Genomic DNA, 20,576 nt, shown 5'->3' with positions numbered 1-20,576 from the left:
AAAAAGTTTTGGATTATCCCATCCATGTCTACTCCATGTCTGCAGAGAATAAATGCTCATACAAGCCCATAAAGTTCTAATGACATCTCTCTCCAACTGATTTGTTTTGGTGATGGCTGTGGCCTCCGTGATGGAGTAAGAATCAAAATCCATGACCAGCTGAGACCGGTTTGGCTCAGTGGATAGAGTATCGGCCTTTGGAATGAAGGGTCCCGGGTTCGATTCCAGTCAAGGGCATGTGCCTTGGTTGTGGGCACATCCCCAGTGGGAAGTGTGCAAGAGGCAGCTGATCAATGTTTCTAATTGATGTCTCTAGCTATCCTTCTCTCTTCTTCTCTGTAAAAAATCAATAAAATATATTAAAAAATATATAAAAAATATAAAAAATATTATATATATATATATATATTAAAAAAAAACACACACACAAAAAAAACCATGACCAGCCCTGGCTGGTTTGGCACAATGAATAAAGTGTTGGCCTGTGGACTGAAGGGTCCCAGGTTCGATTCTGGTCAGGGGCACATGTCCAGGTTGTGAGCTTGATCCCCAGTCAGGGCGTGCGGGAGATCAAGGATTCTGACTCATTGATGTTTTTCTCTCTCTCCCTTCCTCTCTGAAACCAATAAAAATATATTAAAAAAGAAAAACCCATGACCACAGCTATTGGTACTATTTTCAAAAACACAGCATGCATCCTCAGTCTCTGATGAGAGACTTGTTCAGTGGCCTGGGCGTCAGGATTCCTGGACTCCAGGCCCCACAGGTGACTCACAGCCAGCCGAAGGCTATGGCTCCTGGCCTCAGTTTCCCTGGCTTGCTCTGTTGATACTCTCTACCTACTGTGCAGGGTATTAATAGGAATGAGGTGCTTTGAACTTTGCAGATGAAAGAGGCTGGGGAAGCAGCACCCAATTATTATCCCCTATAAGGCCAGGCGTGGGAGCGGAGGTTGGCTGCTTTCATACTGTTCCAGACACAGCAGCCTCCTCATAGCCCTTCAGTCTGCTCTGGCTGTCAAAGTTGGAAAGCAGAGCGGTCATTGCCATCTCAAGGCTACTTCTGAATAGATCTTCCTAAACTGCCCAAACCACCAGTGACCTAACTGCCCCTTGATTTGTGACTCAGTAATACTCTACAGGTGTCAAAATTCTTTCTTCCAACTGGCCTCAAATCCTGTGGAATATGAGCCATAAAGTTTCACCATTAGTATCCACAATTAAGAAGTCAGCAAAGTAAACTGAGAGAGCTAGGCTGACTGAAGTTCAAACACATCTGTTTCCTTTATGTAAAGTGGGGCTGAGTAATAGTCCCAATCTTGTTTGTATCTCTAGAAGTTGCTGTGTGAACCACATGAGGACCATGTGTATGAAGGCACTTTGTAAAATGTCAAGCCCTTCATAATGTATTAACAGGACCAAGTATCTGCAAATAAGACTTCTGGCACAATTGCCATCTGTCCCTCTTGTGCTACAAGCTACGACTGAAAAACTAAGCCTGGGGTGCCACCTATTGGTTGCCAATATAAATTGCACCCAACCAGTTGCAAGAAGAGCAAAGAAAGCAATCACCACCAGTCCAACTTTACACCACCTTAATTTTTGCCATGCCCCTCATGCCATATTATATACTTAATAGTTTTCTTTAAACAATGCATTTTGTATAAATAATTTCATTTTAAAGTAAACCTTTAATCCCTACTATAAATGAAAACTAGCTAGCACGTGCCAAAAATAGAATACAACCTGCCAAATGAATACAGTGAAAATAAAACATGAAGATCTAGATAAGAAGTATCCCCTGTAAACCTCAAGCTTCAGGATCAGTTAAAACTGGAGTGCACCATTGGAGAATAAGTGTTAAAGCTCCGTATTATCCTGTTCTTTGGGGAAATACTGCCCTGGATGAAGAAATAGAACTCTTCTGAGGGAAAGTGACATTCACTCATTCTACCCCAGCTCCCTGGATGGTTGAAGAAAGGTAAAGTCACAGCATGTAGGAGAAAATAAACTTTTGTATTCACATTCCACAATAGTCTGAGTGGAGTCAGTGCTGGATTCCTGGAGGCAGTGCCCAGAGCTCATGCGCACCGAGGGTGTGGTGGGTGCTCTGCTTGCACCTCGTCTGACTTTGGTCAGAAGTCCTTTGCAGGGCTGGGTGTCTCTTCGTCAGCCTTCCCTCTGGCTGGGAGGACTGTTCTTGGATCTGCAGCCTGCTGAGCTGTCCACTGTTCACTGGGGTTACAGCTTTCCCCAGCACTGGGTTACATGACTTGTTCTCCAGAGCGCAGCCTGTTGTTACAGGTCCATGGCTTCTTGCTCCACTGACTGGTCTGAGGGTGCCAGGTACTTCTCCTGGATTCCCAGGGTGCTGAGAGAGGGCACGTCAAGGATGATAGCATGGGCAAAGATGGGAAACTGGTCTGAGTGGGATCTGACCGCTACTAATGTCTTCCAACCATGTCTGGCAGAGAAATTCCATCCTTTCCCCTGCCTCATAATTATAGCTTCAGGCAACAGGGACAATAGTGTCTGAGAAACCTATCAAAGCAATGAGATTCAAATGCTCCTCTTCCTCAAATTGCTGAGGATCAAAAGACCAGAATGCTGCCGAAACCAGGTTGGCTCAGTGGATAGAGCTTCAGCTTGCGGACTGAAGGGTCCCGAGTTCGATTCCGGTCAAGGGCATGTACCTTGGTTGCGGGCACATCCCCAGTGGGGGGTGTGCAGGAGGCAGCTGATAGATGTTTCTCTCTTATCGATGTTTCTGATTCTTTGTCCCTCTCTCTTCCTCTCTGTGAAAAATCAATAAAATACATTAAAAAAAAAAAAAAAAAAAAAAAAAGACCAGAATGATAACCCTTCAACTCTGTTATGACAAATGCTTAGTGCCAAACCATGGGGATTTAAATCCTGACTTACCATTTACAACATCTGTAAAACAAGAGTTGTTATAAGGATCAAATGAGGTAATGATTAGAGTGCCTAGCATGGCACCTGGCACACAGTAGGTACTTAAGAAATGTTTGTGACTTCTCTTCTGCCAAAGGAGAGAACACAAGTGAGCTCAAAGAAAACAAAAAATTTCTGCTTGGGCCATAGGGTGCCTTCTACCACTCTGGGACAGCAGTAAGGACATAAACCAGATTCACAAGGACAAAGACCATGACACTGCTGATTGAACCCTGTAAGATTGGCTGGCCTGAGTCAGGGTCTGGGGTCTGAGTGGGAGATAGGGGTTGACCATGTTGGCCACCATGGCTGCTCTACTATTATAGATGACTCCAGTGTCAGCAACTGAGACTCTACAACCAGGGAGACGGAGATTTGAATGGTTCTTCTAACACATGCTGAGTGAGGGACATTGGGGTCATCACTCTTAGAGCTCCAACTGCTTCATCTATAAAAGGGGATTGAATAAAGATTAAGTAATATCCTGCAAATGGAGTATGTAGCCCCCCAAACGATGTTCAGGTTAGACCCGTGGTCGACAAACTTTGGCTCGCGAGCCATATGCAGCTCTTTGGCCCCTTGAGTGTGGCTCTTACACAAAATACCATGGCCTGGGTGAGTCTATTTTGAAGAAGTGGCGTTAGAAGAAGTTTAAGTTTAAAAAATTTGGCTCTCAAAAGAAATTTCAATCATTGTACTGTTGATATTTGGCTCTGTTGACTAATGAGTTTGCTGACCCCTGGGTTAGACCTTTCTTTACCACCTCATGGATCCATCTCAACTCGACACAAACTGACTCAACCTGTGCACTCTTCCCTTCACTTTTCCTCAGGAGGTAATGCCTTGTTCCTGTGCAAGTCAGTCCTGAGGATCATCTGCTTGACTTGGAATAACATCAAACCTGTCTTATCTCTGGCCTGAAGCGTACATTCCTGAGCAGGGCACATGAACCCTGCGTTCACCTGCCTATCTCCTGGCACTATCACTGCTCCCCAGCCAGAAGTCCTGTCCTGCCCACAAGTCACCATTCTACTTGCAAACCCCCTCCAGACATGTCTCAGTCTTAAATTCCTAAGCCTTTGTATACATTGTTCTCTTTGCCTTGAATTTCCTTTTCCTCTTAATCAGCCAGGCTAACCCTCACTTTGAGATGATGCAAATCAAATGTCACTACCACTCTGAAGCTTTCTTTACTGACTCACTCCTCAGCAAAGCTGACTTTCCCATGTTTATACCAATCCCTAATTGCCTAATACACAGAATAAAGTTGAACCTTAAGAAGATTGGGGGGGGGGGGAAATAGAATCTAAAATCAGCATAAATGTATATGGTGAGAAATACCCTTAAAATTCCTTGGTAAAGTATATGATTAATCACTAGGCTGTATACCTCAAACCAATACAAAATAATATTGAAAGTAAACTGTAACTGAAAAATTAAAAACCAAAGCAATTCAGGGAATCAGAACAATAACAAAAAAACCTTAAAATTCCTTAAATCACTTATTAAATACAGTATACACCAAGCATGTCAAACTTGTGGCCCTTGGGCCGCATGAGGTTCACAATGAATATTTTTGTGGCCCAGCCAACATAACAATATGTAAGAAACGTTTTAATACAAATTTCTAATTTAATTTTTATAATATCCTGTTATACATAATTATTAACAAACTACAACATTCACTAATGACTGATTACTATAATTGTGTTGCATTCATTTCCCTTATGTGCCTTAAGTGCAGACGCACCATTTCTCTCCACTAATACTAGCAGCGAATATTTTAGCAGCCGACTGCCACGTCATTAGTCCTGTACTGACTTGTTTGGTGTACCAACAGGAAATATTTCGCTTTCGGAAAACAAGAAAAATAGTTTTATTTGCATTACATTTATTAATTTGTGCAGTTATTCAGTGTCTGGTAAGTTAATGTTCAAGAAAAATATTAATTTTTATTAAAATGTTCTATTATTTTGTGTTAACAATTTCTTCTTTCAGCCATTTGTATTCAGCATGTCTCTATTGAAATAAACCTATGTTTCTATGAAGATTGAAGCTTTTTTTTTGTTTTTTTGTGGCCATATAAACTTAAACCATGTTTATGTGGCTCGTGTTAGCCTTTGAGTTTGACATGCTTGGTATACATGGTTTTATGAGTAGAATATGACTGCATAAAGTAATGTACAGTGTGTAAAATATCACAGCCCTATTAAAGTGCCCTTCCCCTTTTTTTGCTGAGTACGTACAGTTTAATTTGCCATTAACAGCATGTTGTGTGAGGCAGGTCCTCATCCCTTCTTCAGGTACTTATGGCACACTCTAGTGCCATCATCTGTAACTAGTCTACTTCCCTGTGAACTTTGTTTCCCACATGTGAAAGGGCCTGACACAGATCAGTAAGTGTTGGCTGGAACTATTTTCCTCCCTACTCAAGGACTCTGGAGTGCACCTCCCCAACCCTGCCTTGTCTCCAGCATCCCATGTAGATGCCAAATCTCTGAAACCAGCCTAGAAAGCCTGTCCTACCTCACATGTACTTGTGGCCTCTGTGACATGAAAGACACCTACACAGGACCTTAGCTCTACCACCACCGGCCCAGTTTTAAGGTCTAGCTGCCTCCCAGACAGCTCCAATTGTCCCAGATCCCCCTCACACATAGCACATCTGCTAGCTCCCATCCCTTCATCTCCATCACAAACTGACAAACTTTCCTTTCTTTTCTTACCTCAGCGACTAGCACAACCACCCATACCATCTAAGACTGAAACCAGGAGTCCAAATTCTGCTCTACCTCTACCTATCTATCACCTTAATATTTTCCCAATTCACACAGTTCTTTCTTTCTTTCTTTTAATATATTTTATTGACTTTTTACAGAGAGGAAGAGGGATAGAGAGTTAGAAACATCAATGAGAATCATCGATCAGCTGCCTCTTGCACACTCCCTACTGGGTATGTGCCCGCAACCAAGGTACATGCTCTTGACCGGAATCGAACCCGGGACCCTTCAGTCCGCAGGCTGACGCTCTATCCACTGAGCCAAACCAGTTTCGGCCACACAGTTCTTTCTATTCTCACTACTAACATTTCATCTCTTCTCTTCTAGAAACTGTAACACTCTCCTGCCTCCAATCACATCCCTCAAATGCATCTCCACACTTGGAGGGGCTTTTCAAAAATGTGCATTTGTTCATGGCCTGAGCAACACCACTTCGCTGGTCCTACTGCTCACCCGTGAGCCGAAGTCCACATGCCTTAGAAGGGCACTCAAGCACCCCCATCGCCAGCCTGCACCTCCTCCTTTCCCCTTCACCCTCAAGACACCGGGCAAACTGAACCCCTTACTGTTCTTTCAAGTGACCAATGCCCTTTCATTCCTAGGTCTCTGTATTTTTGCTCCTTCTGATCACTATCTTCCTTTGTCCTAAGGTACAACCAACCCTGAAGCAGCCTTTTAACATGAAAGACAGTCACCGGAGGGGGGGGGGGGGGCAGGGAAATTGGTCAAAATCAATCAGTCATCCATATACTTAGGTGAATGCAGGAACAATTAACATGATAAAGAAGGAATTTGAGGCATCTGTCCTGGCGCCTACTACATTTGGTTGTGCCCCAGGGGCTCCAGAAAAAGAGAAGTTACAAGTTACCTAGACATCTCATAGATATGTTATCTTAGAGGTAAAAAGGCAAATGGGCTCAGTAAAGATCTAAGTTGATCTTTGTCAGGTGAGATATTGGCCTAGAACGTGACTACGCACTATAACCTGCTTGTAGTTATTTAATTTTCAAAACACGGTTCCTCACCTGCAGTGTATGAGCTGGAGGCAAGGTCTGCAAAGCTGTCTGTACATGGTGGGGGGTCAGAGGAGATCAGTTGCTGAGAACTGGGACTGTTTATGATGCCGAGGCATAATAATAAAGGACACATTAGGAACAGCAAAAAAAAAAAATAAAAAAATCAATCAGTCATCTACAAAAGTATAAGTAGCTATGTAGCTATTTGTGAGCCCCATACACCACCCCCACTGGCTTGGCTAAGAGGCTAGAGAGCAAGGATACGAGGAGAAGTGGAAGTCAGCTCCCATTGCAGCAGACATCATGGCCTCCAGGCTTCGCTGCTCTTGGACCCCGAAGCAGTAGCCGTTGGCTTTATCCACAGCCTGCAGAACCCGCTGGACACTCTCCTTGTCCTGGGCAGGGAAGAGAGAAACAGCTCTGAGTGAAGCAAACTGCTTGCAGGCCGCAACCCCCACCTCAATCTTGCCTCATTAAGTCTCTGTATATGCAGCTTCGTTGGCCTGAAGTAGTTCTGCATGTTCCCAGAGGCCGGGCTACATTCCATTTTTCTGACCACCACCCCACCTCATTTAGAACAGGTAAGCTCCTCTATGCACAGCCATAGTTCCCTGGATTTATTCCTATTGCAGCTCTGATCCTACCTAGTAAGTTACTAACTCATCTGCCTCCCCTACTCCACTGATCTCCAAGGTCAAGGTATTTCCAGTGCCTGGCTCAGTACTTAGCTAGCAGTAAGCACCAAATAAATATGCATGCAGCCTATTTATTTATCCACATAAAAGTAATAAGAACAATTCATACATCACATGATAGGAAGGAAAGATCAAAATAATGCATAAAAGCCCTGGCCAGTGTTTCTCAGTTGTTAAGAGTCAGCCCTTGCTCTGGAGTCACAGGTTCGATTTTGGGTCAAGAGCACATACCAGGTTTGATCCCTGGCCCCGGTTGAAAGCTGTGTGAGAGGCAAATAATTGATATGTCTCTCTTATACTAATGTTTCTCTCTGTCTCCCCCTCCCTCCCATACACTCTCTCTAAAAATCAATGGAAAAAATGTCCTTGGGTGAGGATTAATAACAACAAGGTATTATGTCCTTACCACAATGCCTAATTTAAAAAACGTGGCCCTAGCCGGTGTGGCTAAGTGGATAGAGTGCCGGCCTGCAGACTGAAGGTCCTGGATTCGATTCCAGTCAAGAGCACATGCCCAGGTTGCCGCTTGATCCCAGGGGGGACATGCAGGAGGCAGCTGATAGTTATTCTCTCTCATCATTGATGTTTCTCTCTCTGTCTCTCTCTTTTCCTCTCTCTGAAATCAATAACAAATAAATAAAAGAAAATAAATAAAAGTATTTTAAAAAACCAAACTGCCCTAGCCCGTTTGGCTCAGTGGATAGAGCATCAGCCTGTGGATTGAAGGGTCCTGGGTTCGATTCTGGTCAAGGGCATAAGCCTGGGTTGCTGGTTCAATCCCCAGTGTGAGGTGTGCAAGAGGCAGCCGGTCAATGATTCTCTCTCATCATTGATGTTTCTCTCCTTTCCTCTCTGAAATCAATAAAAATATATTAAAAAAGAAAGAAAGAAAGAAAGAAAGAAAGAAAGAAAGAAAGAAAACCTGCAGTAAGTGGTAGTTAAGATTAATATCATAGGTTTAATCTCATTTTTAGAGAAGAGTGTGGCATTAAAAAGGAAAGGAAAGAGACAAGTTTGCTCAAACATGCAAAGGGTGTCTCCCATCTTTTTTTTTAAACATATTTTATTGATTTTTTTTACAGAGAGGAAGGGAGAGGGATAGAGAGCTAAAAACATCCATGAGAGAGAATCATCGACCAGCTGCCTCCCGCACACCCCCCACCGGGGATGGGCCCACAACCAATGTACATGCCCTTGACTGGAATCGAACCTGAGACCTTTCAGTCCCCAGGCTGACGCTCTATCCACTGAGCCAAACCAGTTTCGGCTCCCAGGTTATCTTTGCAGGGTGAAGGTGAGAGACACTTTGAGAAGTCAATAAGCAGTTGCTCATCTTGAAGGAGCCGGATAGCCATATCCCTGACCTTGATCAAGTCCCTTGCTGGTGACTTTTAGGGAACATTTGTGGACACAAAATAGACAGGGCCAAAGTTTGGAATCCTCTTTAGTGGAATCCTGCCCACCAGAGCCCCTGCTACCAAAACTGAGGGGACCGAATGATAGCATGACCCAGGACAAAGACCACTGTTCGAGCCTCAAAGCCTCCTGTACTCTTGGCTTGGCGAGGTCCAAGGCACTGTCAGAGCCTATACCAAGGGAATAGGCCTCTTAGTCCATGGTACCTGGATGTTGAGAGGAATGAAGGAGACCAGGCTGTAGTCTTCAATGAGCTGCACCAACTTCTCATTGAGCTGACGATAGTGGCGGAAGAAAGGGTCTGAAGCCAGGTGGTCAAGCAAGTAGGAGAGGTCCAGGACCTCTGTGTAGTAGTCCAGGTTGAAGGCTACGAAGAGAAACCAGTCAGGAGCAGGTGGCATCAGGCTAAAACCCCAAGGACAGAGACCATATTTTTTCTTCCTTCCTCCGCCTTCATTCTCTCACTGGCTGGTTCTCTATGGACAGATACCCACCTCATGGGGCTGCTGAGGATTAAATGCTATGAACCTCATGCCTGGTACAAAGAAGTGCTTGATTAGTGGTAGCAAATGATGATACCGCACATGTACCAAGTACAGTACTTGGTGCTGCCCTCATGAAGCTCGGTCAGGTAGTACCCCCAGGACCCAGCACACACTGTAAGGACTTTAGCAGGGTGGCATCTGGGTAAATCTCTTTCCCTTTCTGGGCCAGTTCCTTCTTAATGTAAAATGAGCAAACCAGACTAGATGACTCTGGGGTTTCTGACTCAGTTCTATGTCTACAAACTCCCTACCAAAAGAAGTAAAGTGGGCTTGCACTGTCCATTTCAGCCTGGAAAACTCAAGTGATTGGGCTATTCGGCAGATGAGCCTAGGAAACGGGCCCTCAGAGATTGATCAACTCACTGGTGTGCTCTGACTTCCACGCTCTAATCAGCTCTAATTAGAAACTGACACCACTACAAGGAAGAATGTCCTAAGCATTCCAGCAAACTTCCTGGGTTGCTTGACAGGTAGGTTTCTCAATGAGAATTAAGAAACTAGAGCCAGGTACACTTGGGTTTAGATTTCACCTCAACGAACATACTACCATGTTTCCCCGAAAATAAGACCTACTTGCACGTTTCCTTCTGAGTGAAATATAAGGTATCCCCCCGAAAATAAGGCCACCTAGGCTAAACATGAGAGATTTGGTCCACTGATTCTGAAAGAAATGGAGTCACAAGAAATTCACCAGGAAATTCAGGAATTGGATTGTTATGATAATGTTCCAGAAGATGATGACATGATTGTCATTGAATAAATTAGTAAATTCTTGATACTGTAAGATTCACAGTTTGTCTGGTTTGTGTTGATAACTACCGTACTACAGTACCGTATACACGTAATAAATTTCCTTTATTTTCATTTAACAATAAATGTGTACCGTATTCTTCTTCATGGAAAAATAAGACATCTCCTGAAAATAAGACCTAGCGCATCTTTGGGAGCAAAAATTAATATATGACACTGTCTTATTTTCGGGGAAACAGGGTAGCTGTGTGATTCATGTAAAGTCTTGGGCCTCAATGGCCTCATCTGATTTGCTTATCAGCCTTTTGTGAGGGCGCCTATCAAGAGTCAGGACTAGGAAGGTTAAAGACCACCATGCAGCCACCTGGTGGAGGCTGTGAAGGGAGTGAGAAGCTTTGGGTGTCTACAAATCTGCACGTAGGTAAAATGGGGCTTGTGGGCTTGCCAAAGAGATGGGCCAGGACTCTGACTGACCAGGAAGTGCTGACATTCTTTATTTCTCTGTCTCCAGGTCCAATCCACAAATAAGTCCTATTTCTTGAGCAAGTTTTGAATCTCATTTTCTCCATTCCCACCACCACTGCTTGGGCTGTTGCAAAAATACGGAAGGGTGTTTTCATTCTTGCCCCCTTTCAATTCATTCCCAAAGCAGCCAGAATGACCTTTTCAGTTCATGCTATTCCCTTGTTTAATATTCATCAACGACTTTCCTCTGTGTTTAAATAGTACAAGTTTTGGCCCCTGCCAACCTCTCTGACCTCATTTCCTACCACCCGCCCCCTAAACGCTATCTCAGCTACCCTACCCCACCTTCCTTGAAAACAAGACAAAACAAAACAAAAAACTCTTTGCTACCTGAGGGCCTTTACTCACTACTGGTCCCTCTGCTTAGAACAGTTCTCCCTTAGCTAGCTCCTCACCATTCAGGTCTCAGCTCAGATGGCACTGCTCACTCCCCACCACTCACTGTCCATCATTTCATCTTAATTCCTTCATAATACATATTACCATCTATAGTTTTCTTGTCCCCAAACTCCAGAACATAAGTGGAACAAAATAACTGGGGAGGGGTCAGCACCTGACTGTGGCCATGATCACCAGGTCCCTGAAGGAAGCTTCCTTCAGCTGAGATCTCTGCATCACTCCAGCCCAGCCTCTGCCCTACACCTTGCCTGGCCCAAACGGGAGCACTTACCTAGCTTCCCATAGTGCTCAATGAGGTCCATCTTGGAGAGGAGGTTGACGTGGGGCAGCTCTACATGCAGCATGGTGGCCAGGGAGGTGCACAGGACTGAAATGAACTTGGCGGGGTCTGTGCAGTAGTGAGAATCTACCAGGTGGACAGCAGTCAGCTGGGAGGGGAGGGAGAGACAGGATGAGAGTGGCCTGGGGAGGCAGGGAACATCAGGGCCTATATGTCTCCCCCATCAGATTGGGGATGCCTGTCTTCCCCATTAGTCTTCTCCTTCGGTTTCGTTCTAATGGCCACAACTCATTTCCTTCTCCCAGGAGATATGGGCATTTTTCTTAGAAGATGCCTTGGGCTGGGCCTCCCAGTGGGCAACTGGTTCAATTCCCACTACATCTGACTCCAATCTTTCACTTACGTTTGCCCCCAACTCACAACAACAGTCGCCATGCTATTTTCCACGTAACTCCTTCCTTCCTTCTAATAATCCCAAATTGGGTGCTAACACATCCATTTACAGATGAGAAAACTGAGATTCAGAAAGATCAACTGACTTGCCCAGGATCACACAGTGTCAGTGGCAGAGCCAGATTTCGAAAGTTATACTCCAAAGCAACTCTACCCTTGCCTCGCTGTGTGACATGGGGGTGTGGCATGCCCGGTCCCTGTCTTAGTTCCTTCATCTGCAAAATGGGCCTGCCCGACCCAAGACGCACCCTGAGGTCCCACTGAGCCATCTGGGAGAAGATGCTGCGCAAGGAGCCATGGTGCGTGCAGAGCTCCACTTGGCCTGGGCAGTCGAAGAGGAAGTAATGGCCGCGGAGGGGGTCAAGCTTGGCACGCAGCCAGTCCAGATTGGCCTCCAGGTACTCCATGCAGTACAGCAGCCCGCCGTTGGGCCCCAGCCGCAGCGCGTCCATCACGTCGCCCAAACCCACCAGCTCGCTCACGTCCACGGCGCACTCGTACGGCAGCCCCTCGTTGGCCGGGTCCAAGTTCACCACCGCCACGCGCCGGCCCATTGCGCGCAGGAACTCGCTCATGCCCAGGCAGTAGGTGGTCTTCCCCGAACCCGGCGGGCCGATCACAGCCTGTCCAAAAGCCGGGGTCCGAGCGGCCCCCGCCATGGGTGGCACTCGGCCCCGTGCGCACGGGAAAGCTCGGCGGGGAAGCAAGGCGGGCGACCGCGCCAGAGACGGGAGCCGAGGGCGAAGGGGTTCCCGACGTGCACTTTGGGGGTGGCGCGGTGGCGGTGCCCCGGAGTTGCCTACGGTGGGAGCCCGGCAACGCAGAGTAAACCGCCCGGTACTGAGCAAACCAGCAACTTCCGGAAGACATCGGAAGTGATAGGGTCCCGGAAAGGAAGTCCCGCCCTCACGGTGACGACACAGCTTAGCGCCGAAGGTCTTGGCGGCGCGCACATTTCACCAGCAGCGAGGAGATGGGTTCGGGTGGGGCAAGGAAACTTTAGGTCCAAATTAGAAGAGAAAGAAATCCGGTCATAAACTTTTTTTAAAAAAATAAATAATTTTTTTAATTGATTTTTTTTTTTTTTTACAGAGAGGAAGGGAGAGGAATAGAGTTAGAAGCATCCATGAGAGAGAAACTCCTATCAGCTGCCTCCTGCACACCTGCCACTGGGAATGTGCCTACAATCAGGGTATATGCCCTTGACCAGAATCGAACCTGGGACCTTTCAGTCTGCAGGCCGACGCTCTATCCACTGAGCCAAACCGGTTAGGGCATAAACTTCTTTATTCTACCATTCGATCGCAGCTCCGGACCACCTCCCTCGGATTCTCTGCCGTCTAGTTCCAGCCCGTCAGGGGGACAGGCAGTGGAAGGCCCGCCCCGATACCGTCAGTTCCGAACACCACAAATCCTCTTCTCTTCCAGGTCCCTTTCTCATTCTTTCTGCTCTTCAAGGTGACACCACCCAAACAAGGTTGTGTTGATAACCTCAATCAATCCAGCTTTTCATGGTACAGGGGGGGGTGACAGGGGCAAACCCAAACGGACCAGGATTAGGAGCAGTCATTAAGCCCTAATATCAAAGGAGAGAATAGGGGGCTTTTTGAAAAATGCCCCTGAGGTAGAGAGCCAGAAGGCAAGTTCCGAACAAAGCACCCTGAAGGAGTGCGGCAAGTTGCTGCTCCGTCGTCTTCCTGCTCCGGTGGAGAAAAGGCCAGGGCAGTTATGAGTGATCCTAACGAAGGAAGTCCCTGAACTTGTCACTCAGGCTCTGAGAAGCTGTCAGTGGCGGAGCTGGAACCCTTCACAAAGGTCATATCTGTCCGAAACTTCATGCTGGTGGGTGGCTGGCGTCGGAGCAGCAACTCCCCTTGGTCCTGGGGCAGGGGTTCATCATAGATGGTGGAGATGAGTCCCAAACCAGTTCTACGGGGCCTCTTCAGTTGCCCAAATGGCTGTAGCTTCTCTCCGTGGTACCTGGATTATTAAAAAAGGCTCTCAGTGAGAGGACGGCTCTCTCAAACCCCAGTTAAGGGAGTTGGGAAAGGACAGAGAAATAGCTACTGGGGTTTGTCCCCAAGACAGAGCCTTTAAATCTGAACTTTTCTTTATCCATTCATTGACAATGCCAGTAACCAGGGGCCTCAATGCTTTCATTTTAAATAGTGTACAAAGTTTAGAACAACTGTCACCACTCTGACTTAGTCACCCCCCAAAAGCAATCATCAAGTCCAAACTCCTCAGACTAGGAGTAATGACCCCACCAGGAGATCCATACCTATTTTTTTCCTTCTAACTCTACTTTGAAGTTCACTCTCTAGGACGTTCCAGCAACTACCCCAAAGCCAGAGAGAAGGGGGGACCAGGGTACAGCTGAAAGACTAGCTTGGACCCCTAGGGAAATCCCTGTCATACTCACCCCAGTCCACGCTTACATCTGGGGTGCTGGCCATCATTATCCAGGGCCTCAGGCACACCTGAGCACCGGCTGCCCAGTCCCTGGCCCTCAGCCCAACCCTGTCGCTCCATCACCTTTCGTCCAATGCCCTGCAAAGAGAAGGGAAAAGACAAGAGATAGAGCTCTTATGGAGGGTAGGGGTTGGGGGTGGGAGGAAGAATGGGGTAGAGAAGGAAAAGAGAGGTCAATGGATTGGGCATACTCCTCACCTTGGTGTGGCGCTCAAAGGTGCCCACCTGGCACTCAGTCACAGAGCTGTACTCCTGGCCATCACGGAGTCTCCGTTCCAGGCGCATTTGGACAGAGTCTCGGGCATCCTTGTCTCCACCATCTGAGGAAGCAGAGCCCAGTTTGCAGAAGGGGGGAAATCAGGTGTCTAAGATCTCCTCACAAAATTTACATATTCATATTTATAATGATTTTATTACCTTATAATTTCCTCATTAGACTGATAGCTTACAAAGAATAGGAACCATGGTTCTCCCATCTTACAAATGAGAAAATTATGGTGCAGAAAAATCATAGAGCCAACAAAAAGAGAGATTTAGAGCCAGGTCTTCCCCTCCTCTCCCTACCCAGGTCATTTTTGACTCTAGAATCTAAATTCTTAACCAGAGTGTGAGCTACCAATGCCCACAATTCCAGGGTCTGCCTACCAGAAGCAGAGTTCCCTGAGGGCTATCCCTACTTCTCCTTGCTCACAAAGAAAGAAAAAGGCTTTGCCTACAACCAGCACTTAAGGCACTCAACTAGAGATCTCTTAAGAGAGGAATCATCTCAGTGAGCTGCCCCAAGGGAACTGATGTTCTGTCTCAGCCTTTGCTAAGCAGCTCTGATAAAGTGTCACTGCAAGACCACCAGTTCCACCTCCCAGTAATGCAACCCCTGGCCCAGTACCTCCGTCGTAGTACACACTCATGTCCACGTCCCAGTCATCGGCTGTCTGTTCATCAAAGTCTGTAGGTATAAAAGCATCAAACAGAGTCAGCTTAAGGACTCTCAGTTCTGTTGAGAGTTAAATCTAGACTTAGACACATGTTCTAGAACTTGGGGCTTTTGATAGTTTTAAATCTCTCGTCAGGGAGAGTCATTCAGAATTTGTGGGAGGGCACTCTCTCTCCACTCCACTGATCCCTCCACCCCTAAAAAGGATGACTGGTCTCACCGAAACCAGTTTGGCTCAGTGGGAGAGCGTCGGTCTGCGGACTAAAGGGTCCAGGTTTGATTCCGGTCAGAGGCATGTACATTGGTTGCGGGCACATCCCCGGTAGGGGGTGTGGAGGCAGCTGGTCGATGTTTCTCTCTCACCGACGTTTCTTGCTCTCTGTCTCTCTCCCTTCCTCTCTGTAAAAAATCAATAAAATATATTTAAAAAAAAAAAAAAAAGGATGACTGGTCTCATATACAGTCAAGGTTAGCCACTTTCCTAGCCTTTTATTGGGCACTGTCAGGGATTCCACCCTGTGGAACATAAAGCCCAGAGCAAATGCAGCAGGAAACACTCCTGTCCTAGTCTGGTGCCAGCATCACCTCCTTCTTCCTCCTGCCAGAACTGGGCATCTGTGTAGAACACCAGGCCAGAGCCGCCCTTCTCCCACTTGAGCTCGATCTCCTCCTCAAAGAGCCGCTCAGCAGTCCGCTCCTGCCCGGTCACATCCTCATGCAGCGCCTCGTGCCGTTCCCACTCCTCACACCGGTCATCGTCCTGGAGAAAGAGGAGAGGTGACCTGCCTGTTTAGCTTCCTGACCTTATGCCCACAAGGAGGGCAGCTCAAGGTACAGGAGGCCCATGAGATAAGTCCTCAGCATCATTCCTCCAAATTTTTCCAAGATGCAACACATATTAGGCCCTTGAAGTCTTTTTTAAAAAAAATTATTATTATTATTATTATTATTTATTTATTTATTTTTATAAATATATTTTATTGATTTTGTACAGAGAGGAAGGGAGAGAGATAGTTAGAAACATCGATGAGAGAGTCATCGATCAGCTGCCTCTTGCACATCCCCTACTGGGGATATGCCCGCAACCAAGGTACATGCCCTTGACTGGAATCGAACCCGGGACCTTTCAGTCCCCAAGCCGACGCTCTATCCATTGAGCCAAACCAGTCCCGGCTATTATTATTATTTTTTTATTGATTTCTTAAGAGAGGAAGGGAGAGAGACAGAGAGTTAGAAACATTGATGAGAGAGAAACATTGATCAGCCACCTCCTGCACACTCCCCACTGGGGATGTGCCTGCAACCAAAGCACATGCCCTACTGGAACCGAACCCAGGACCCTTCAGTCCGCAGGCCAACGCTCCATCCACTGAGCCAAACCGGTTTGGCAGGCCCTTGAAGTCTTGACCAACACATTTCTCCATCTGTTTCTCAACATGGCTCTTTCCCCTGACAAACCTGATTCACTCTTATTTCTGTGTTTTTGGTCATACTGTTCCCCCTACCTGAAATATCTGCTTTTCACTCTCACCACCTTCTCTTTACTTGGTAAAATCCTCTTCATTCCTCAAGTTTTACAGCCTACATGGAGCTGGCCACACTGAGGCCCACAGTAGTCTCATTGGTCTCTGAACTCAGTTTTAATCGGTACACCCTGTTTAGGTCTTTAAACATGACTAGAGGTCTGGTGTACAACATTTGTACCCTGGGGGGGCTGTTGCTCAGCCTGGCCTGTGCACTCTCACAGTCAGGAACCCCTCAGGGATGTCCACAGGCCTGAGCCAGCAGTTGGACATCCCCCACGAGGTCCTTAGCGCTGCTGTGGGTGTGGGAGAGGCTCCTGCCACAGTGCTGTACTCATCAGCCGTGAGCCCAGTTCTGGCTGAGCGGTGCTTCCCCTGTGGGAGCGCACTGACCACCAGAGGGCAGCTCCTGGGTTGAACATCTGCCCTCTGGTGGTTAGTGTGCATCATATCATCCACTGTTACATTGATTTGCATATTAGCCTTTTATTATATAGGCTATCACAAAGAAAGAAGGGACAAGAAGTAATACCTACTATCTACTGGATGTCAGGCCCTACTCATAACTTAGCTCCTTTAATCACTCTAACAATGCTGTGAGATAAGTACCATTATCCCCAGTCTACAGATGAGGAAACTTGGGTTCAGAGGAGTAAAGTGATTTGCCCAAGATAAACCAAGAGAGTGGCAGAGCCAGGATTCAAAACCAGCTTGCCACCCCATACAGCCTTTCCAGATGCTGCTGCTCTCTTTTCAGGGAGATTTAAGGCTTTTTGAAGGCAGGAAATGGTCTTAGACTATCTTGGGAATCCTATGATAGTTGCTATGTTTACAATTGCTTGACTGGACTTATGGAATAAGATGACTCATGGTTTGAAATTTTGGGGCCCCTGAGTTAAATTTCAAGAGACCTCAGGAATCACTGTTGCAGAATAGGTGCTGGAGAAAAGTCAAGACAGTACCACACAAGAATGTGGTCCACCGGGTTCGATTCCGGTCAAGGGCATGTACCTTGGTTGCAGGCATATCCCCAGTAGGGAGTGTGCAAGAGGCAGCTGATCGATGACTCTCTCTCATCGATGTTTCTAACTCTCTGTCCCTCTCAATTCCTCTCTGTGTAAAATCAATAAAATATATTTAAAAAAAAAAAAAAAAGAATGTGGTCCAGATGTGTTAGCAACTCTGCTTGGAACTTTGGGGACTTAGATGAATTATTAGTTTTTAAACTGATTTCAGAGAGGAAGGAAAGGGGGACAGAAACATTAATGATGAGAGAGAATCATCAATCAGCTGCCTATTGCACAACCCCTAATGGGAATGGAGCCTGCAACCCAGGCATGCACCCTGATTGGGAATTGAACCTTGACCTACCGATTCATAGGTTGATGCTCAACTTCTGAGCCACAATGGATGAGAATGGTATTCTTAATGCCTTGGCCTCTCTAAGCTGCCAGCAAGGAAGGATGGCTCACTGTACTCACGTCATCTGAGTGTGATTCTTCTTCCTCCTCCTTTTCCTCTTCTTCCTCGGTCTCTCCACAGGGGCTGGCTGGTATGTCTGTCAGGCAGGTTCCCTGGGGTATTTCCTCACCCTCAGCCGTGTACACAAGCTCTTCCTGCTCCACAGTCTCTGAGTCCTCATACCTGAATGGTACATTGCCGTAGCGTCGGGAGGAGCCTGTCTTGGGGAACTGGAGCTGCAGCTGGGTGATGATCCGAGGGGGCAGGCGGCAGGCCCGGATCAACTCCAAAAAGACCTGCAGGGGCGTCCCCACATTCCCATTGGGCATTAGCACTGGTGGGTTCAGCTCTGGCAGTTGCCTCAGGTCAGCGAGAGTGAAGGCTTCACTCGTAGCCTTCCGACTCTGCAGTTCCTTCCGGGTCTTGAAGGGAAAGGAGCCCAAACCTTGGAAAAACAGAGAAAAGAATGGCGCTTGAAACCTAGAAGCCTCCAGGAACGCTTGAGCCAGAAGTCGGTCAAGGTTTAAATCTTTTAGTCCAATGTTGTTGGTCCCTTTCAAATTCCCAGAATCCCTTCCTCCATTCCCTGACCAGAACCAACTAGTAATTTCATGCTATTTCTCATCACTTCTGCTGAGCACACGTTTCTTCCTGATCTGGTTCCTGTTGATCTTTTGATTCTCAACTACCACCAACCGTGAGCCCCTGCACACCTTCCTGTCATGTGCTCCAGCCACATGAAACAGTTTAACATGCCCTGAAAGTCTCATGGGCTTTCACATCTCTACCTGTGTCTTTGCAAATACCATTTACTTTTGAACACCATTCTTCCCCACAAACTTGTTCTCTTTCTCAAGAAAAGCCTGATCCCTATTGGAAATCGGGTTCTTCCTCCTCTATCTTCTCACAGCACTCGGTGACAAACAGCATAGGCTCTGAAGTAAAATGCTTGGATTTGTACTGTGATTCTGCCATTTACTAGCTCTGTAACCTTAGGCAAGCAACATCATTTCCGCACCCCCATTTCCTCACCTATAAAACGAGTAACGATAGATCCTACCTCATAGTATTGTTGTGAGGAATCAATTTTAAAAAATGAAAGGCTTAGAACAGTGCATGGTAAGCACACAGGAAGTGCACAGTAAATATTAACAAGAATGGCATCTTTGTGACAATTATTACAAATCTCTGGACTCTGCACAAGAACGTGTCCGATTCTTTGCCTACCAGCTAGAGTAACACTAGGCCTAACAGTATAAGCTAGGTTTGTTGAATGAATTAAAAGGCTCCGCACTGTTTCCTGTTCCCCATCGAAGTAATTTCCAATGAAAATGGAAGCTGTCCTGAGAAAAACTGTCTCTTCATTTGTATCTTGCCAAGAGAAGACTGGGTGGGAGCAGGAGGAGAGCGAGATAAAGATAATAAGAGGATTGGAAACCTGACTTCCTTTTTACCCTTCTGTGTCAATGCAAAATCAACCCCTTGGATAGAAAAAGGGGTCTGGAAGGGGACATAATAAGGTCAGGGCACATGGCCAGTTACGGGCTCGATCCCCGGTGTGGGGCTTGCAGGAGGGAGCCGATCAATGATTCTCTCTCGTCATTGATGTTTCCTCTTCCTTCCTCTCTGAAATCAATAAAAATATATTTAAAAAGAAAGAGAGAAACGTGCCTGCGTTCCAGACCCAGTCTATTATCTTCCCCAACCGTACCTGCTGCCTCAGTAGGTAGCCGAAGTCTGCGGATGAAACAACGACTGGGCAACCAAGTCCCCTGAGAATCTAACCACTGGCGGCCGGAGTACATGCGAAGAAACTTCTGGGCTTGCGCGGCCCCTCGTACGGAGACCACGCAGCAGCAGGTGCGGGTCTGGGCCGGGGCAGAGTCCCGAGTGCGGCCATCGGTGACGGAAGTCTGGGCAGGACCCTGGCCGGTAGGAGTTAGGGCAGATGCGGGAGTGGCCTGCGGAGGGGCCCGCTCAGGACGATGGCGGTAATGGAAACAAAGGAAGCCACAGTCGCTCTGTTCCCGGAACTGGCTGAAGTAGCTCCGTAGCTGGGCCGAGCGCAACTCGGAGGGGATGCCACTCACTATTAAGTAAACTGCCGCATCTTCTTCCGCCTCGCCGGGCACCGCCATCTTGGACTGTCACATGATCTACTTGAACCAATTCTCGCGAGAACGCCACGTGACGCAGGAATCTGTGTCACAATTGCGTGATCCCCGATCCGGCTGCCGAGGCTGTGGATATGGACGAAGATGTGGAACCTGGAACTGGAAAGCTGCGGGATAAGTTGTTCGGGTACTTCTACTGAGAGAAGCCGATGATGATGGGAAAAATCACCTGAGAAGTGGGGTGACTTTCACAAACTCTTGA

The 20,576-nt window shown here is 46.8% G+C and overlaps 2 protein-coding genes across 2 annotated transcripts; both read right to left on the bottom strand.

The window, feature by feature from the left end:
* Nucleotides 1-1,996: 1,996 nt before the first annotated feature.
* On the bottom strand, nt 1,997-12,673 carry GPN2 (GPN-loop GTPase 2). The gene is made up of 5 exons (XM_084875089.1): nt 12,059-12,673; nt 11,349-11,505; nt 9,065-9,225; nt 7,012-7,142; nt 1,997-2,370 (listed from the first exon to the last, which is right to left on the bottom strand). The coding sequence occupies exons 1-5, from the start codon at nt 12,467-12,469 to the stop codon at nt 2,298-2,300; spliced, it is 933 nt and encodes a 310-aa protein (XP_084731215.1). The 5' UTR covers nt 12,470-12,673; the 3' UTR covers nt 1,997-2,297.
* Nucleotides 12,674-12,851: 178 nt separating this feature from the next.
* Nucleotides 12,852-20,368, bottom strand: GPATCH3 (G-patch domain containing 3). Its single transcript, XM_084874989.1, has 7 exons — nt 19,912-20,368; nt 18,221-18,645; nt 15,802-15,976; nt 15,169-15,228; nt 14,481-14,602; nt 14,233-14,360; nt 12,852-13,790 (listed from the first exon to the last, which is right to left on the bottom strand). The coding sequence occupies exons 1-7, from the start codon at nt 20,336-20,338 to the stop codon at nt 13,574-13,576; spliced, it is 1,554 nt and encodes a 517-aa protein (XP_084731115.1). The 5' UTR covers nt 20,339-20,368; the 3' UTR covers nt 12,852-13,573.
* Nucleotides 20,369-20,576: the final 208 nt, after the last annotated feature.

This window comes from Pipistrellus hanaki, assembly GCF_964339955.1.
Source record: "Pipistrellus hanaki genome assembly, chromosome: 2".
In the NCBI taxonomy this organism is placed as follows: Eukaryota; Metazoa; Chordata; class Mammalia; order Chiroptera; family Vespertilionidae; genus Pipistrellus; species Pipistrellus hanaki.
Note: the sequence above shows the minus strand (reverse complement) of the source record. Positions and strands in the feature narration are given on the sequence as shown.

Bases quoted from the DNA above. Each gene is read 5' to 3' on its own strand.
- GPN2 (XM_084875089.1), bottom strand. From the start codon at position 12,469: ATGGCGGGGGCCGCTCGGACCCCGGCTTTTGGACAGGCTGTGATCGGC. The intron at 9,226-11,348 runs GTAAGTGCTCCC...TTCTCTTCGTAG, and splicing joins TGAGCACTATGGGAAGCTAG to CCTTCAACCTGGACTACTAC. The intron at 2,371-7,011 runs GTATCCTTGCTC...GCCCTCTCTCAG, and splicing joins GCTGACTTCCACTTCTCCTC to CACCCTGGGAATCCAGGAGA.
- GPATCH3 (XM_084874989.1), bottom strand. From the start codon at position 20,338: ATGGCGGTGCCCGGCGAGGCGGAAGAAGATGCGGCAGTTTACTTAATA. The intron at 15,977-18,220 runs GTGAGTACAGTG...CTCTTTCTCCAG, and splicing joins AAGAATCACACTCAGATGAC to GACGATGACCGGTGTGAGGA. The intron at 14,361-14,480 runs GTGAGGAGTATG...TTCTCTTTGCAG, and splicing joins CCTTTGAGCGCCACACCAAG to GGCATTGGACGAAAGGTGAT.